General features: G+C 32.1%; 1 protein-coding gene across 1 annotated transcript; it reads right to left on the bottom strand.

Annotated features, from left to right (window-relative positions):
- Positions 1-12,314: 12,314 nt before the first annotated feature.
- LOC144543833 (AMP-dependent synthetase and ligase family protein) lies at positions 12,315-16,500 on the bottom strand. Its single transcript, XM_078292265.1, has 6 exons — positions 15,336-16,500; positions 14,342-14,531; positions 13,804-13,949; positions 13,283-13,350; positions 13,103-13,205; positions 12,315-12,651 (listed from the first exon to the last, which is right to left on the bottom strand). Exons 1-6 carry the CDS (start codon positions 16,383-16,385, stop codon positions 12,535-12,537), a joined length of 1,674 nt encoding a protein of 557 aa, XP_078148391.1. The 5' UTR covers positions 16,386-16,500; the 3' UTR covers positions 12,315-12,534.
- Between the last annotated feature and the right edge of the window lie 167 nt (positions 16,501-16,667).

Raw genomic sequence — 16,667 nt, 5'->3', positions numbered from 1 at the left:
GAATCGGGAAGGAGAGCGAGAGACATGTGTTGCCGTATCAAGCTCACTAGTACCGTTGTTCATTGAACACTACTGACAGTCTGACCCTGTATTTTAATTTCTTCCTTTAAATTTGTCATCAGATAATCGACAAATACTTTAAGAAGGGACCTAATTAATGATTAATTCCACTCTAAGGCCACTCATTATTTGGATTTTATACGTAAAATAATATTTGTTATAAACTTCTTTTGACTTAATTAGTTGAAATTTTTATGTTCATTTTTATTATATTGACTTCTTGCTTATTTTATTTGATATTATAATTTTGTTATGTTGAAAAATGAAAACTTTTAAATTGAACAATCTATGTGAAAACTCTTGTACCAGTAAATTTTTTTTTTACAATCATATATGATTTCCTTTTTAGTTGTGTCGTAAATATCCTGGCTACGTCCTTAATAACGGTTCATAAACAATGTATCTACTGTGTACTATTGCATGATTTAGCTTAATATATATATATGGGTTAATTTCTCACATACACTCAAAGAGTTCTTTAATTTCTTATTTACCCCTTAACACTTGACTATATCTTATTTATCCCTTAACTCTTATAATTGTTTCTTTTTTATCCATTGTTCAATATTTCTGAAATTAATCATGATTAAATCTATGGTTAAAATAATAAATGACAAAAATATCCTTTGCCGAAGTCAATCCATCTCCTTCTTTTCTCGCGCACTCGTCGATGTTCTTCTCAGCGCTTATTGTTTAATTTGCTCTGCTCTCTCCCGCCTCTCCAGCAAATTATCTGATTTTTTGTTTTATCTTTTCCACGGTCTTCCTGTAAGATTCTTTTGTTGCTTTCTACAACGATATCTTCCATTATGACAAATACACATGAAGACAAAATAGACAAATAAAAAGGATACAAATTCAATATCCCCGCAAAATTAGTTTGGTAATTGGAGTAACCATTCTCTTTCCTTCTGCTCTCTCGCTTTGTTTCAGAAAATCGTTTTTCTCACCTATCAATTAAATTTTGCTTGTTTGCTAAGGTTTACTATGCTAAAATAATAGTGGGACCAAATCAATTTGGTGTACTAGAACAGTTAGTTATACTGTAAAGCTTCGATCTCTTGCAATTATGCAGTGGGTAGATATGAATATGATGCATCTAAAGTATTAACACAAAACGAAGAATAAAAAGGCTCCATTAGTAATCAATTATGTGAGACTTTAATTTTCTTAACAGTATTATGAGTTTTGGATATCTTCATAGTATAAGAATTAAATTGATTACTGGAAAATTGAAATTTTTGTTGCTTATTATGTTAAGTGCATTGATCTTTATATAACAGTTTTGTAGGGGGTAAGAAAAAGATGAAATATGAATTGAAGAAGATGACATGCACAACAAGCTTATTCAAGCTTCTACAAGAGTTCTAGCTTTTTATCTATGGTAAAACATGGAATTTTATCTAGTAAAAATAAATTTTATTTGATTTTTAAAATGGTTTTCATCTGTTAATAGAAATGCTCAGGATAGCCACTTTAAGAGTCCATATCTTGTTATAGGTTTATTGAATATGAATGAACCGAGTTGGAGCATAAGCTCTGCAAATTGTTCTAAAAGGAAACACAATTTTTGAATTTTAAATTATAAGCATTAAATAGAAGTTATGTTTGAAAAATGTCAAGATGACCACTGTTTTCTGGTTTTCAGGATTCTACAAGTTAAGAAACAAATTGATTTTCCGTTTCAGGATTCTACAAGTCATATCTTGACTATTACTGAATATTACTAAATATGAAGCTTCCCTTTTGATTTCTGAAGTTACTGTAGTTGTTCTCCTAATTCAAGTAAACTTTTTTCTTACTTATATGCAGAACTTGTGTTTCAAGGACGACACTGATCTAACTTTCAGCAATACTCTTCTCAACGACGTTCATGGATAAGCATAACATAATGGATGATGAATTGTTAGAGCTAACTTTGATTTAGATATTTGATAGGTTTTTTTGTGTTTCTTGATATATAGAGGCATATAGATCTCTCTTTTTTATATATGCAACATGAAATACTGGGCAGATCTCAACATAGAGCAGTGGAGTACCAGTAAAGTTTTTCAAACAAAAGAAAATTAGGATCTCAAATTTTTTTCAATGTAATTATTCAAAGACTGTTAGGAGGCTTTAAGGAAGACTTTTTATCAATGTCAAATGGTATTTGGTGCTCTGTTAGGCTCAAGCAAAGAATGAGTATAAATTAAAGCTAAAGATATACAAAGAGCAGAATATGCAACTATTTTAACCAGAATCAGGTTTCGTCAGGTTCTGCACGTGAGAAGCATGTGAAATTTATTTTCCATCAAATTAGAAGGGTTGACTTATATATTTAAACGGTGCAGATTAAGAAATTTTAATTCATCGATCAGGATTCGTTAAGAAACAAATGTTCTTTGATCAGAGGGCCCATAGACTGTTTGATTAGAGGGTCCACACAAGGCTATAATGGGAACTTATTTTTTTTAACAATGGATAATTAACTCTATGAGTAAAAAAGAAAGAATTGTAAGAGTTAAGGGACAAATGAGATATATTCAAGTGTTAAGGGGTAAATAAGAAATTAAAGAACTCTTTGAGGGTATGTGAGAAATTAACCCTATATATATATATATATAGTATTGTAATTCATTTTTACCGATTTAAGAATATTCCTTTTTAACTTATCATAGATCAATATAATTTAATAATAACAGATAACGTCCGAATTATATGTTACATACAAATACAATGATGTTTTTTGCACGGTTTCATACAACTCTTGTGAAGTTCATCTACTTTTTTATTTTCTTAAATCTTCAAAGAAGGAAAAAATATTCTTAAAAAACTTTATTGGCCCATGTATGCATCTAGAAATTACCAATTCAGTCCACGCCATCTCAAGCTAAACATAAAATAAGAAACTTTTGGGTAACGAATTTAACAGAGGAGTTTTGACGTCGTACAGCGCACCCACTATCGATTTGAAACAGTCATCCGGATGATCAGTGTGCTGCATGAAGTCAAAATTGCTATGTTAAAATCTTTGCCCAAATTTTTGGATGCACGCGTCTCGGTTTTAACGGTTAACATATCTATCATACTTATAGGCTTCTATCAGTCTTTTTAAAAAAAAAGAGAAAGGAATCGACTAACTATCTCCAGTCAATTTCTCTCATTCATCCTTCAGTCAATAACTATTTGTGAGAACCATTAATTACTTAGGGACCACTTAATATTTGATAGATTTTATAACTGACGTGTGCAAATATATGGATACCTATGTGCGCAAGTGTTAATATATAATATATCAAGTATTCATACCTACGATACTAAGTATTTCGAAAAAAAAAACTGGCACCTCACACACACATCTTTTACACGTTTTTAGAGTTGAATTTTTTTTTTTCGTTCAATCTCGTCAATATTTTTGACGATCTGTGAGGAAATTTGCAAATCTAAAACCATGGACGTCTTCTATGTAATTTTCTCTTTCAAATGAGATCCATGACGACGTACTTTCGAGTTGTCCGTCGTTCAAGTATTCATACATCATCATGAATACCTTATCGTATAAGTATTAATATCTTGTCGAGCAAATATTCATACCTGTTCGATCAAATCTTCATATCTCATAATGCATGTGTATATAATTCATGTATGAAGTATTTGTACCTAACATATTTTATCAATTTTTTTCATATGACACTGGATGACGTCTGAAAATATTAATATTAAATAGTGCAAGTATTAATATATCATCATGCAAGTATAAATAGTTCATATATCAAGTGTAAGTAACTAACATAATCTATGAAATTTTTATTTTTATTTCCATATGGCACGGGATGATGTATGAAAATATTAATTTCAAATATTGCAAGTATTTATACATTGTCATGCAAATGTTAATAGTTTATGTATCAAGCGTTTTACCTAAAATATTTTATCAATAGTTTTTTTGTTCTTTTGACATCAGATGACGTTTGAAAGTACTAATATAAAGTATGCAAGTATTCATATCTCCTCATGTAAGTGTAAATAGTTCATATATCAAGTATATGTATCTAACAAATTATATATATTTTTCATATGGCACTGGATGATATCTGAAAGTATTAATATAAAGTATTGCAAGTATTCATACATCGTCATGCTAGTGTGAATAGTTCATGTATCAAGTATTTGTATCTAACAAATTCTATCAAATTTTTTCACATGACACTCGATGATGTCTGAAAGTATTAATGTCAAGTATTGCAAGTATTCATATATTGTCATGCAAGTGTGAATAGTTTGTGTATCAAGTGTTTGAAAGTATTAATATCAATTATTGTAAATATTCATACCTCGTAATGTAAGTATTCATACTTATAACTGAAGTATGAATTGTTACGTTGAAAAGTATCTTAATTTAATAGGAAAAATTGTGAGATTGTCACTACAAAACCTTGAAATTGTGAGATTGCCATTAATATTGTATTAATTATGTTAATAAATAAAAATAAAAAAATGACTGAAATACCCCTCTTCAGAAAAACATATGAACCCTACTCTTTCACCAGGGAGACGAGGCTTGCACTACTAAACTCACGAACCCTAACTTTCATTACCGTTCATCAACCTCTCGCCAGGGAGACGACTCAAATCGCAGATACCCTTCATCAACCCTCAAATCGTAGATATCCTCAAATCGCCTCCTCCTCCTCTCGCCTGGACTGAAGAGGAGGAATCACACGGAGAAGCACGGAGAAACAATTTGAAGAGGAGGCGAATTTGAACTGGAGGCATGCGATGGAAAATAACAAATTAATTGTATGAATGGTAAAATTAGAAATACAGAAATATGTATTTAAAACATAATTTTTCATATTATTTTTAATAAAAAAAGTATAAGAATTGTATCAGAATGGCAATCTCAGAATTTAAGAGGTTTTGTAGTGCCAATCTCACAATTTTGAAGTTTATAGTGGCAATCTCACAATTTCAAGGTTTTGTAGTGGCAATCTCACAATTTTCCCTAATTTAACATTTTTTACAAATTACTCTATTGGTGCTTGATTGTATTAATACGTAATATGGAAAGTATTCACACATGTGTATTTATGTACTAATATTTACGTTGTAGACTATGTTGCATGAATACATGTACGGATATCATATCAGATACGATACAGATACAATACAAATATGACGATACAACAATTTTTAAAAATCTAGAATACAAGTATTCATACAACATCAAGCAAATATTTATACATTCGTAATGTAAGTATTCATACCTAAGGTACCTAACATATTTCTAAAATAACCGTAAATTCAAGTTCCTCAAAATTTTAGTTTATGGACCTTGCTGTGTCAGGCACGAAATCCAATTAGAGTAGAATTCTTCCATTCGAGAGAGAAATTATGAAGCAAATTTATTAAGTCACTTTGAAAATTGTTGATCCAATGGTGGCTTAACAAAACAGTAAAATCAGTAGCCACCGTTGGATCAACAATTTTCAAAGTGACTTAATAAATAGTAAAAAATTCAGAAAAATGTAAAATTTGGTCTCCAAGCACATATTAATATGGAGAACAAGATGAATGGTTCAGATCGACTTTTTGGAATTTGAAATTTCAAATTTGGACCGTATGCATATCGGCCCATATGCTACCAAATGCATATTAGTCACTCTCTCTCTCTCTCTCTATATATAGATATATATATATTATGAAAATATTTATTTATATATTCACAGGTATCTGATATCCGATTCATATCCATCTAATATCTGATTTGTATCTATATTTAAAAAATAAAAACACGGATATGGCTTTACCACTATCCGATCCGTGTGCACCCTTATGCGATTTACAAATAAATAAAATTAAAAAGAAGCAATCGAAAAAACTAAATAAAACATGTCTTTTTTGTTGACAAAAATGAGCAGAGCATTTTAATTATAAAAAAACTACAAAACTGATATATGATATATCACATAGAAAGGCGTTCAAATTACAGAAATACTAATCTGCAATTAATATATCACATAGGCCTCAGCAAAAAATTTGACCAATACTACTTTTCGTATTTCACCATATCAAAAGTTTTGACGACCACGCTTTTCGTATTCTACTAATCTGTATTTCACCATTTTAAAAATTGTACATGAAATATTTGTTGTGTAACTCTACTGATTTTCGTGTTGCGAGTGGGGAGTTAACTAATTGGGAGTTTTAACACAGAAGGTCACACGGACACATGTATAGTTGTAACTTGAGAAATCAAACAAAACAGCACCAATATTGTTTGACGGGAGAAAATATGTGGGCCATCGTTAATAAATTGGAGGTGTAGGTTGACTATTTGATAGGGATAGATGGGGCCATGGGGGATAGGAGATGGGGAATAAAAATATTTTCCCAAAAAAAAATCCATCATAAATAGAGACCCACACAAGTTAAAAATCTTATCCATTCATGGTGACATAGGTGAAAAGGTTTTCAGCGAGAAAAAACCATTCCAAAATATTTTTCTTCGTCTTTGATCTCAATTTTAACTCCTTCTGTGTAGTTTCTACACAGCATATTCCAAGTCAAAAAAAAAAAAAGAGTTCGTGATAGACTTGACGAATTAGCGGTAAAAAAAATTACATCTTTATGAAAATAAAACCCTCACGAATTGGATAGTCGTAGTATTAAAATGGATGACCTCCTGAGAAGTTCTTATGTTGCTGATTCCAGTTGGATTTCATTTCTAGTCTATCCCAATTTATTTGAAAATAAAGACTTTGAGGAGGAAGAAGAAGTCTTTAATCTCAATTTTAATAAAATGATATTTGTTTCCTTCATTAATTTATAATGAAACTATCTAATTTTTTATCTTTCGTTTATTTTTATTCGTACAGTTGTGTGTTTGTGTTATCTAAGCAAAGTTATTGTATTTATTCAAGCGATAAAATAGAAATTAAATTATTTTCTATTTTATTTTATTGTTTTCAGCAAATTGGATCGTAGCATTTTATATATATTTTAGGTGCAATAACATCTTCATCCTGAGCGGTGACACTTAAGGGCGACGAGCCAAGCGAAAAAATTCGCTATGGCGATAAGGCCTCCGCAACCCCCCTCCCCCATCTCCCCTCTCCCCCCCTCCACTTTCTTTCTACCTTCTTCATCTTCACCTTTTTTTCATTTGAGTCTGTGCTTCTTTCTGATGGATTTGATTATTGTTTTTGGTGCTTCCGCCTAGTGGATCTAGCCACTGCTCATTCCTCCGTTGTCATTCGAGCCGATGCTTCTATATAGCGGATTTGGCAACCATTCTTTGGTTCTTCCACTTCGTGGATCTGGTCATCGCTCTTCACATTGTCATTCTGGGATTTTTAAGGAAAGGAAGGACAGACTCGACGAAGGGCACTCAAGCATTTTCCAATACCAGGGGTTCGCTCTTTCTTATCTTCTTTTGAGCTCTTCGTCCCCTCTTTGGCAATGGAAGAGTGAGTGGAACGAGTTGTACATATAGTTATTTTATATTAGAATAAATGTTCAGAGAAATAAATGTCAGTTGTTGTGATAATGATGTTTTGTGTTGTTTTGTGGTGTTTTGTACTTTTTTTTTGTTTGGAGGTAACTGTCATGGACTGGTTGATTTAGTTCCCAGTCTGGTTTGATTCAGTGCTTGTTCAGCTGATGGGTGATTGTCCTGGTCCGGTCGATTCAGTTCCCGGTCTAGTTTGGATTCAGTGCCTTCTCAGCTGTGATATGCATACAGAGGACACTATCGCTAGGCTCCTATCACTTTCATCAAGCAAGGATGATCGATTTGCATCCACATGATGCATGTACCCCTGTGCGTTTTTTGTTTTGTTTAGCTGTGTGTTTTTCACAGACACTTGCACCATGTTTGGTTGTGGCCTAAAGGGTGGAATAAGGAGTTTATACCTCGTTATTCCACCAAATGTGCCTTAATTGAGCCGGACTAAGATGGCATAAGCCAATCTTTAGGCCGGCCTAAATTAAACCATCTCACATGGTGGTTTAATTTTTATTCCACCTCGTGGCCTAACTTAAATGATTATAATAATATTTTATTTGTATATAATTAGTATATTATTATTAGTATATAATTATATAATTAATATCTTATATTGTTAATATATTAAATAATTATTATAATAATATTATATAATTAATATTCTTTTATTAATAATTATTATATAATATTGTAATATATTATAGTTATTATTAATATATTAATATTGTGTAATTAGTATCTTATTAATGATATTTAACTATATAATTAATATGTTATATTGTTAATATATTAAATAATTATTATAATAATATTATAATATTTTATAGATATTATTAATATATTAATATTATATAATTAGTAACTTATTATTAATAATTATTATTAATATATAATCATATAATTAATAATTAATATTGTTAATATAGTAAATCATTATTATAATAATATTATAATATATTATAGTTGTTATTGATATATTAATATTATATAATTAGTATCTTATTATTAATAATTATTATTAATATATAATTATATAATTAATATTTTATTTTGTTAATATATTAAATAATTTTTTTAATAAGATTATATAATTAGTATCTTTTTATTAATATTATTATTAATTTATAATAAATATTTTATATTATTAATATATTAAATAAATTTTATAATAATATATAATATATTATAGTTATTATTAATATATTAATATTATATAATTAGTATATTATTATAAATAATTAACCAATTTAGGCTTTCAAAACTTTAGTCCTCCACCAACTCTAACCAAACAAGGAATAGTTTAAGTTATGATTTAACTTTAGGTCTCAACCAAATATGAATAATTTAGACCGACCTAAGTTGGAATAACCAATTTAGGCCTCCTTAGCTTTAGGCTACAACCAAACATGGAGTTGTTGTCTAATCCTATGTAACAGCTACTTTGTTTTAATAAAACTATCTACGAGTTTTCTGCCAAAAAAAAAAAAAAAGCATCTTCATCCTGCTTGTAAAGAAATTGCAAATGTTGATATGACAATTGCAATTTTAATTGCAAAGATGTAGAGCAATAGTTAAGTCAACAATCTTTCTAGTTTGATTTTCCCTTTTGAAAATATTATTGAAATTGTCGAGGGGTTTTCTTTGGTGGTGAAATACGCCATTATTGCGTTCAAAACACCAACTTGTTTGAACTTGGAGAATTGATTCGTTGATATCATTCAATATTATCTACACATATACGCTTTGATGGAAACAAATTAATTAAGTTATACAATTGAAAATCGAGCTCAAAATATAATAAAATAAAATAAAAACTGCATATGCAACACTCACCAATCTAAGGGCGTGTTCGGCGTGCACGTAGGAATAGGAATGCAGAATTTTTGAACTGATTTTTACTGTTCACGTGGGAAAAAAAAATTCAGTCTGAGTGAATTTTTTTCCCCACGTGAACAGTAATTTCCGAACAAGCCCTAAAGAAAACAGATATTTCACTACTTAATATATAAATATATACTAGGAGAGAAGACTTATTGAGATTTATTTTTAATTTCTAAAAGTACGTGTGACATTTCTATTATAATTTCTGAAATTTAACATAAGTTATAATTTTTATACGAGGAGGGATCCACTTACAACATCTTACAGCAATTTGGTTTTGCGATTTTCAGAGTTCAACATGATATCTATATTAAAATGTGCTTGGATAACAAATTTATATTTTTTTGAATTTTTTTTATTATTTATTAAGTATTTTACAAAACTGTTGTTTTAAAGTGGTCCAAATTTGTCTAAAAACAATAGTTTTGTAAAATATTTAATAAATAGTAAAAAAATTCATAAAAATATAAAATTTTATCTCCAAGCACATTTTAATATAGATATAATATTGAACGGTTTTGATCGACTATTTGGACTTTAAAAATCACGAAAGTGATGTTGTACGATGTTGTACTCCTCTTTTTTATATATATAATGTTAAAATAAATCACTGTTTAATTATTTCTTTGGCTCTCGTCCTTCCTTCTATAATAAAAAATTGCTGATGTGATCTAAAATAATATAAGGACTCAAGAAATCAACTTTTAGAATTTTTATTTTATTTTATTTTTTTTATTGAAGAAAGATGGCAATCAAGCTTTCAAATTTCATACCTTTGTTGTTACTACAAAGTATTTTTTTTTGCTATCTGATTTTAAATTCATGACATTCCACGTAGAAATTGTTAACCAAAAACTTTTAGAAGACTCTTAACGGACTATTATCTAGATAACAGCCCGTTTTCCGGATGATATGGTTGCCTTCAAACTGCTTGTGAAACCTTTTGTGATAATTTTGAGGTGTTATCTCAGAAGATACACACTCATCGTATCCTCTCAGGTAGCGTGAGGGAGTACCATCACAAATGCGATTTTTTTTTCGCAAAAAGTGTCTACTTTGTTGTTGTGAGCGGACATGACACAATTGAAATAGATGGCTCAAATTTACTCTCGGCCGGTGCTAGCTCAGGATGACACAGGGAGCAGTATGTGTTTTGAGATTCGTGCAAAATTAAAAAAAAAAAACCAATTTTAAGTCATCCAATTCAATTGTACTGATCAGTCCGCTAACCTGAACTCCTGAAGTGCTGAACGCTGTGTTACCTGCTACCATAGTGACAAGATACTCGAATTATACTCGAATTATACCCGTTTAATTCTTTTTTGGGATAATGCCGAACCGAACGCCGAATTATTCAGTTGACCGAACTTTGACCGAATTAAACCCGAATAATTCCCGAATTTTATGAACTTTTTCCGAATTATTCATGATTTTTTTCCAAATTTTTCCAAGAATATTTTTTTTTTGCTCCTTTATAGGACTGAGATTTCTGCTCTGAATAATTCCGAATCATTCCCGAATTATATCTGAATTATTCCCGAATCATGAATTTTTGATCTCGCCGAACCGAACCCGAATAATTCATTTGTCACTATGCCTGCTACTCTAAGTTTGAAACATACTTTACGTTACAGAAAATTCTTAGAAATAATTTGTCGGCAAAAAACAAGGCAGAGAGAGAGAGAGAGAGAGAGAGAGAGAGAGAGAGAGAGAGAGAGCGAGCGTGTCCACTAATGTAGAAATTAGGTTAGATAAAATGTGAACATGAAAGGGAAAGATGAAGCAGAAGCAGCTTGGTGAAATAAAATATGTATTGTATGTCTTGTGCGTTTCCGAAACATTAAATTAAAAATTGAAATATATTTAAAACTAATCCATCCCATCGACAACAACATCAGTAGTCTAGTGATCTAGTCAGTAGATATATATATTTAATTTCATTGACCAAGGAAAGGAAGGATATGGACATTAATTAATTAATTAGTACATGCGACGGAGATGGGTGCTTGACGCCTGGACAGCTCACAGCTGGTGCTGATGAACTTTATTTAATTAGTTGAACCACTCCTTAATTACTCCTTAGAGTTAGAGTTAGAGTTAGAGTTAGAGTTAAGAGTTAGAGGGGATGAGACATGCATACTGTGCATATATACTGCTATTAATTTCCTCATCCAAAGCCCTCCTAGCTAGCTAATTGCGTTGCGTTGCGTTGCGTTGAGTTACTTGTTACTTGTTGCTTGTTGCCGACTAGTATATATAACGTACGTTAACGTTTTACATTTACTAGATTCCATATTTATTCTATTGGCAATTTGGCATCGTGATCGATTCAGTGAAAGTTACGTTGCTGGGTCTCAATTTATTTTATGAAACCTTGTCACTGACTTGTTGCGTAAATTCCATATCGCAGTGACTCGCAGGGTCTCAATTTAGAAGCTCCTCTGGTTAATTAATTATTCTACCCTCTGCCCTCTGCCCTCTGCCCTCTGCCCTCTGGTTTATGATGATTAATTCTTTTTAAATAATATATATCAAGCGGTTAAAACTTAAAAGTAAAGTAAGCTTGCCTCTAAAACTAAAAGCATGACGGTAATGCATGCTCAAACAGATTCTGTTCAGAGAATTAAAGCAGTCAGAGACGGAGACTCAAAAAGAGAGAAAAAAAGAAAATTATCATCTTTCACTTAACAAAAATTCGCCGTATCATTAATTTAATTTCGGTTGTTCGACCATTGTCGGAAGAATATACCTGTAACCTGTTCTGATTTCACACTCTTTGCATGTTTTGTAAAGTATGCTTGCTTTAAGGAAAAATTCAACAAATCTTAGCAGGGCACCTCAATAAAAAAATTTAAAAAAAAAAGAATATTCTTCACATGGTTCCTTTTCCTATATATATATATATATATATATGTTCTCAGGTTCGAGAACTCCAAATTAATTATATTTTCAACAGAATTACATTACAAAAAATATATCTCATTGCAGGTGAGAAGTCAGCTTCGAACGTACGACAAACAGATAGAGATAGCAAATATTTGTTTTTTTTTTTTATATTCCGTCCCTTAATTAATTTGCAGGTTGTTATGTTCAGTTAAAAAGATTCAAATTTTAGAATTTGGACGACTTATCTTCAACAACCTTCTTAGTACCTTTCCTGTTGGTGACTTTGGAAGTGAATCCACAAAAACCACCTTTCTCACTTTCTTGTAAGGAGCCACCTGAAAAAAGGTTCAAAAATATGAAAAAATATCTTAGGCATGGTATATATGAAAAAGGTTCTCTATCAAATTTGACTTTATAAATGATACATGCACTTCAAATTGTCTGATATTGATAAGGATGGCACTGTCTAAAGGTGGAAAAGGAAAGATTAAGACATTAAAAATTTTCAAATCTCTTTTACTACTCTTAAATGCCACACCTAATGCCGACATTTTCTTTTTTTATCTTTAAGAAAATGTTGATGGCAACATAAAATTGCACTAGAATGAAATGTGTTAAGTTGATGTTGATGCCAGTTTGATAAATATCAATGTTTTTGAAAAATTTATTTCATACTATGTTACAAATTAAAGTAATTGTAAAAGGGAGAGAAAAAAAAAAAAACACACCTGAACCTGATAGGGCCACTTAATTATATAATTCAAAAATAACAAACATATAATTCACCTGTTTATTGACATGATCCATAACTTGAGAAGAAGAAAGAGAAATCCCACTTCTCCGCACAACAAAAGCTACCGGTATTTCTCCCGTTTCTTCATTTTCCTCCCTGTAATATATAAACAAAAACAATGATTACCATTTTACAAAATTTAAGTAAGGTTTGGGTTTAAAGTTTACACTCACGATGTAACTGCTACATCAGCTATATCAGGATGAACGAGTAACAATGCTTCTAGATCTGCTGGAGCTATCTGTGTAAACAAAGAAACAAAAATTCATGCATCTAATGTAGTTCGTCATGTATCAGATTATACCTTCTAGAAAGAGAAACATAATTCTACTGTTTAGTAACAGAATACGGCAGTACTATAAAGCAGACAGCAGAACATCATCAGAATAGACTGTGGTTGGCGTGGTACTACCAATCTATATTTAGTCTCTGTTGGGTACCAGATTGCCACTGCACTGTTACTTATTACTCAACATTATGTAGTGAGGGAGGAATCACAGTTCAGGGTAAATTGAAGCATAATTAAAGAGTTTATAGCTTGAATTATGCCTTAATTATATGATAATTAGGATAAATTGTGCATCAATTGAGATGAGTTTCTTAATTTCAAACTTGAGGTAACAACTAACAAGTATTGATTAACATAAATTATTTTCTCGTTGTACTTAACAAATTCCAAAAATAAAAATTGTACCTGAAAGCCCTTGTATTTTATTGTATCTTTCAATCGGTCAAGTATGTACAAGTAACCTTCATTATCAAAATGGGCTAGATCTCCAGTTCTTAACCAACCACCATCTACAATTGTTTCTGAGGTAGCCTTCTCATCGTTTAAATACCCTACAAATATTTTAGGAAGAGAGAGAAAAAAAAAGTTAATTTACAGAGAAGAATTATAAATTTGCCTTTTCAGGTTTTCATTTTGCATTCTTTTTGCTGCACCATCCGGAGCATCAATAATGGTTTTAGTTAAGTCACATAACATGAAACCAATACAGACCAAAACCAGATAGAGGCTAGATCAAATCAATAGGGCTCTTATGCTTATCTTGGCAATCATGAGATTAAAACTGCCAAAATCAACTTGACCCAAAGTAAGTCCGAAACCCATAACCCAAAAACCATTCAAAATGGAACACAATTAGAAACTGAACCTGGTTTACTGGCTGATAAATGAACCAAACCAGATTTGACCCGAATGAACCCATACATTTGCTAGACATAGTAAAAACCTTTCATGATAGCGGGTCCACGCAGAAGTAATTCACCGTGACTGCCAGGGGGCAAACAATTCCCATTTTCTAAGTCAATGATCTTTGCTTCCATATTTGGTGCAAGTAGACCTACAGAAGTGTACTTCTTGCAACTAGGAGTGTTAAAACCGCGTGTGGCAACTGCAGTTGACTCTGTCATGCCATAACCCTGATGCAAAGATTTTCAAACTCAATAAGTTATTGCTATGATGGTACGGTAACTGCAAATTTTTATTTTGGATACCTTGTTGGATATGGCAAGTTGATGATTTTTATGCTTCTAACTCTTTTACAAAAATGTTGATTGAAAGATTGTTATTCATTTGTTCGGTCTCATATGATTTTTTGTTTTTGTTTTTTTTCATTTGTTGGATCATATATATTTTTTTCCAGGGTATTCATTTCAAAATATCATGAAAAGAAAAGAACAGAATAAATATTCATACACAAATGCCAAAATAAAAATTTAGTAGCATTTTATTGTTCTGTTGCTGTTTAAGGACCTTAAGTAAAGAAAAAACAATGACAAACTTCTGTGGCTGCGGAGCATAACAAGAGGTACTGAAATCAGAAAAATAATTTAGTTTAATTGGGCCCAAATAATAGCTTGAGGCCGGTATTAATATAAGGCCCATAAAGAGCTTCTAAAACAAGACCACAAAAACCAAGACAACAAAAGGCCGAAGCTTCTTTAGAGGGCAAATGTGGTCCAGAAAATAACTAGTGAACCTTAATTTTTTTCATCAGTCTATAATCCTGTAAAAATATGGACCTAACAATTTCTACAGGCTGTGGTTTTCTTTCGTTTTAATTATCTAGTCGGTTTTAAATCTGCTATAATTATCTGTTATTTCCCGAATTATAGCATTTTCTTCACATTTCATAAGTTGAGTTCAAAATTAAATTAAATTTTATTATACGATCGATAAAATACAAAAAAATAATAATATATATATATATATATGGAAAATACCTGAATGAAATCCACATGAGGAAAAACCCTTAAAAAGTCGTTTATCAATTTCTGGCTGGCCGGCGCGGCCCCACATGCTACTTGCTTGAGGGAACCCAAATCACACCCAAGATCCCGCTTTGCCCGTATGAGAGCAGCCACTATTGGGGGCACAGTCGGGAGATGCGTAACTCTGTACCGCTCAATTGCTCTGACAGCTTCTTTGGCCTGGAAGCGCTTCATGACCACAACCATTGTACCCAGAGAAAGAAGTCCGATTGAGAAAAGAGACATGCCGTAGATATGAAACATTGGTATCGGTGCCAGGTACACGTTCTTACAACTGTCATCCTTGTATAGAGAGGCCTCGAACTTGACGAATAATTCGACCATGGAGATGAGGTTTTGGTGCGTTATAACGACCCCTTTACATGGGCCCGAGGTGCCTGAGGAGTAAAGGATAGCGGCTGGGTCGGATTGTTTAATTTTGGGTTTGGGTTTGGGTGCATTTTTGGGCACGTCAGAATTGATAATTGTGTTGAAAGTTGGAAAAGTGTGGGGGTCATAATTTAAAGTTTGAGGGATTGCAATTGCGCCAACTCCCAGAGACTGGATTTTTGGCACATTTTCAATGGAGGTGAGCACCAAGGTTGAACCGGAGGAGTCGAGTTGCTTCTTGATATCATTTATGGTGTTGATAGGGTTCATGGGGGTTGCCACAGAGGCATTTCGTAGAACACCTAACAGCACGACAGGAAAGAGAATGCTATTCGGCAATAAAATCATAACCACGTGGTTTTTACCAACTCCCATGTTTTGAAGGCCATAAGCGAAGGAATCGACCAATGACTGGAGACTGGTATAAGAAATTGAGTCTCCGGTATGGGAATCAACCAGGGCTTGGTCCCCACTGTGGCGGTGAGAGAAGAGAAAGGAGACCAAATCGAGATTTGCTTCCAATGGGATAGCTCTCTTGGGGTGCTTGCTCGTATAAATCCCTGTTGCAGGGCAGTACAAGGTGGGAATTTGGGGTGGCACCAAGGCTGAGCGCCCAGTTATGTCCGTCTCCATTTCTATTTCTATTTCTTTCTGTTCAGGTGTGCTAGCTTGTTTTGAGAAACAGAGAGAGAGGGAAGAGTCAAGAGTATGTATGTATGTCTGTGTTTTATAATATAATGTTTCTGTGCGCATGCGACTATGCGACTATGCGAGTGCATGCACTTATAAAAGACCGCAGTCCGCAGATGAGATGAATGGCAACCAAAATAAATATGCATTAAAAACTAGCCGTTCTTTCTATACAGTTTTTGCATGCACTTGGAGCACGCTATTGTATAATGTTTGGTCTCTCTA

The sequence above is a fragment of the Carex rostrata genome, chromosome 25 (genome assembly GCF_964058835.1).
Source record: "Carex rostrata chromosome 25, lpCarRost1.2, whole genome shotgun sequence".
NCBI classification, from domain to species: domain Eukaryota; kingdom Viridiplantae; phylum Streptophyta; class Magnoliopsida; order Poales; family Cyperaceae; genus Carex; species Carex rostrata.
This window is presented reverse-complemented; position numbering and strand designations above follow the sequence as displayed.

Coding starts and splice junctions, on each gene's coding strand:
- LOC144543833 (XM_078292265.1), bottom strand. CDS start 16,385: ATGGAGACGGACATAACTGGGCGCTCAGCCTTGGTGCCACCCCAAATT. Junction 14,532..15,335: donor CTCATGTGGATTTCATTCAG/GTATTTTCCATA, acceptor TCTTTGCATCAG/GGTTATGGCATGACAGAGTC. Junction 13,206..13,282: donor GCTGATGTAGCAGTTACATC/GTGAGTGTAAAC, acceptor TATATATTACAG/GGAGGAAAATGAAGAAACGG.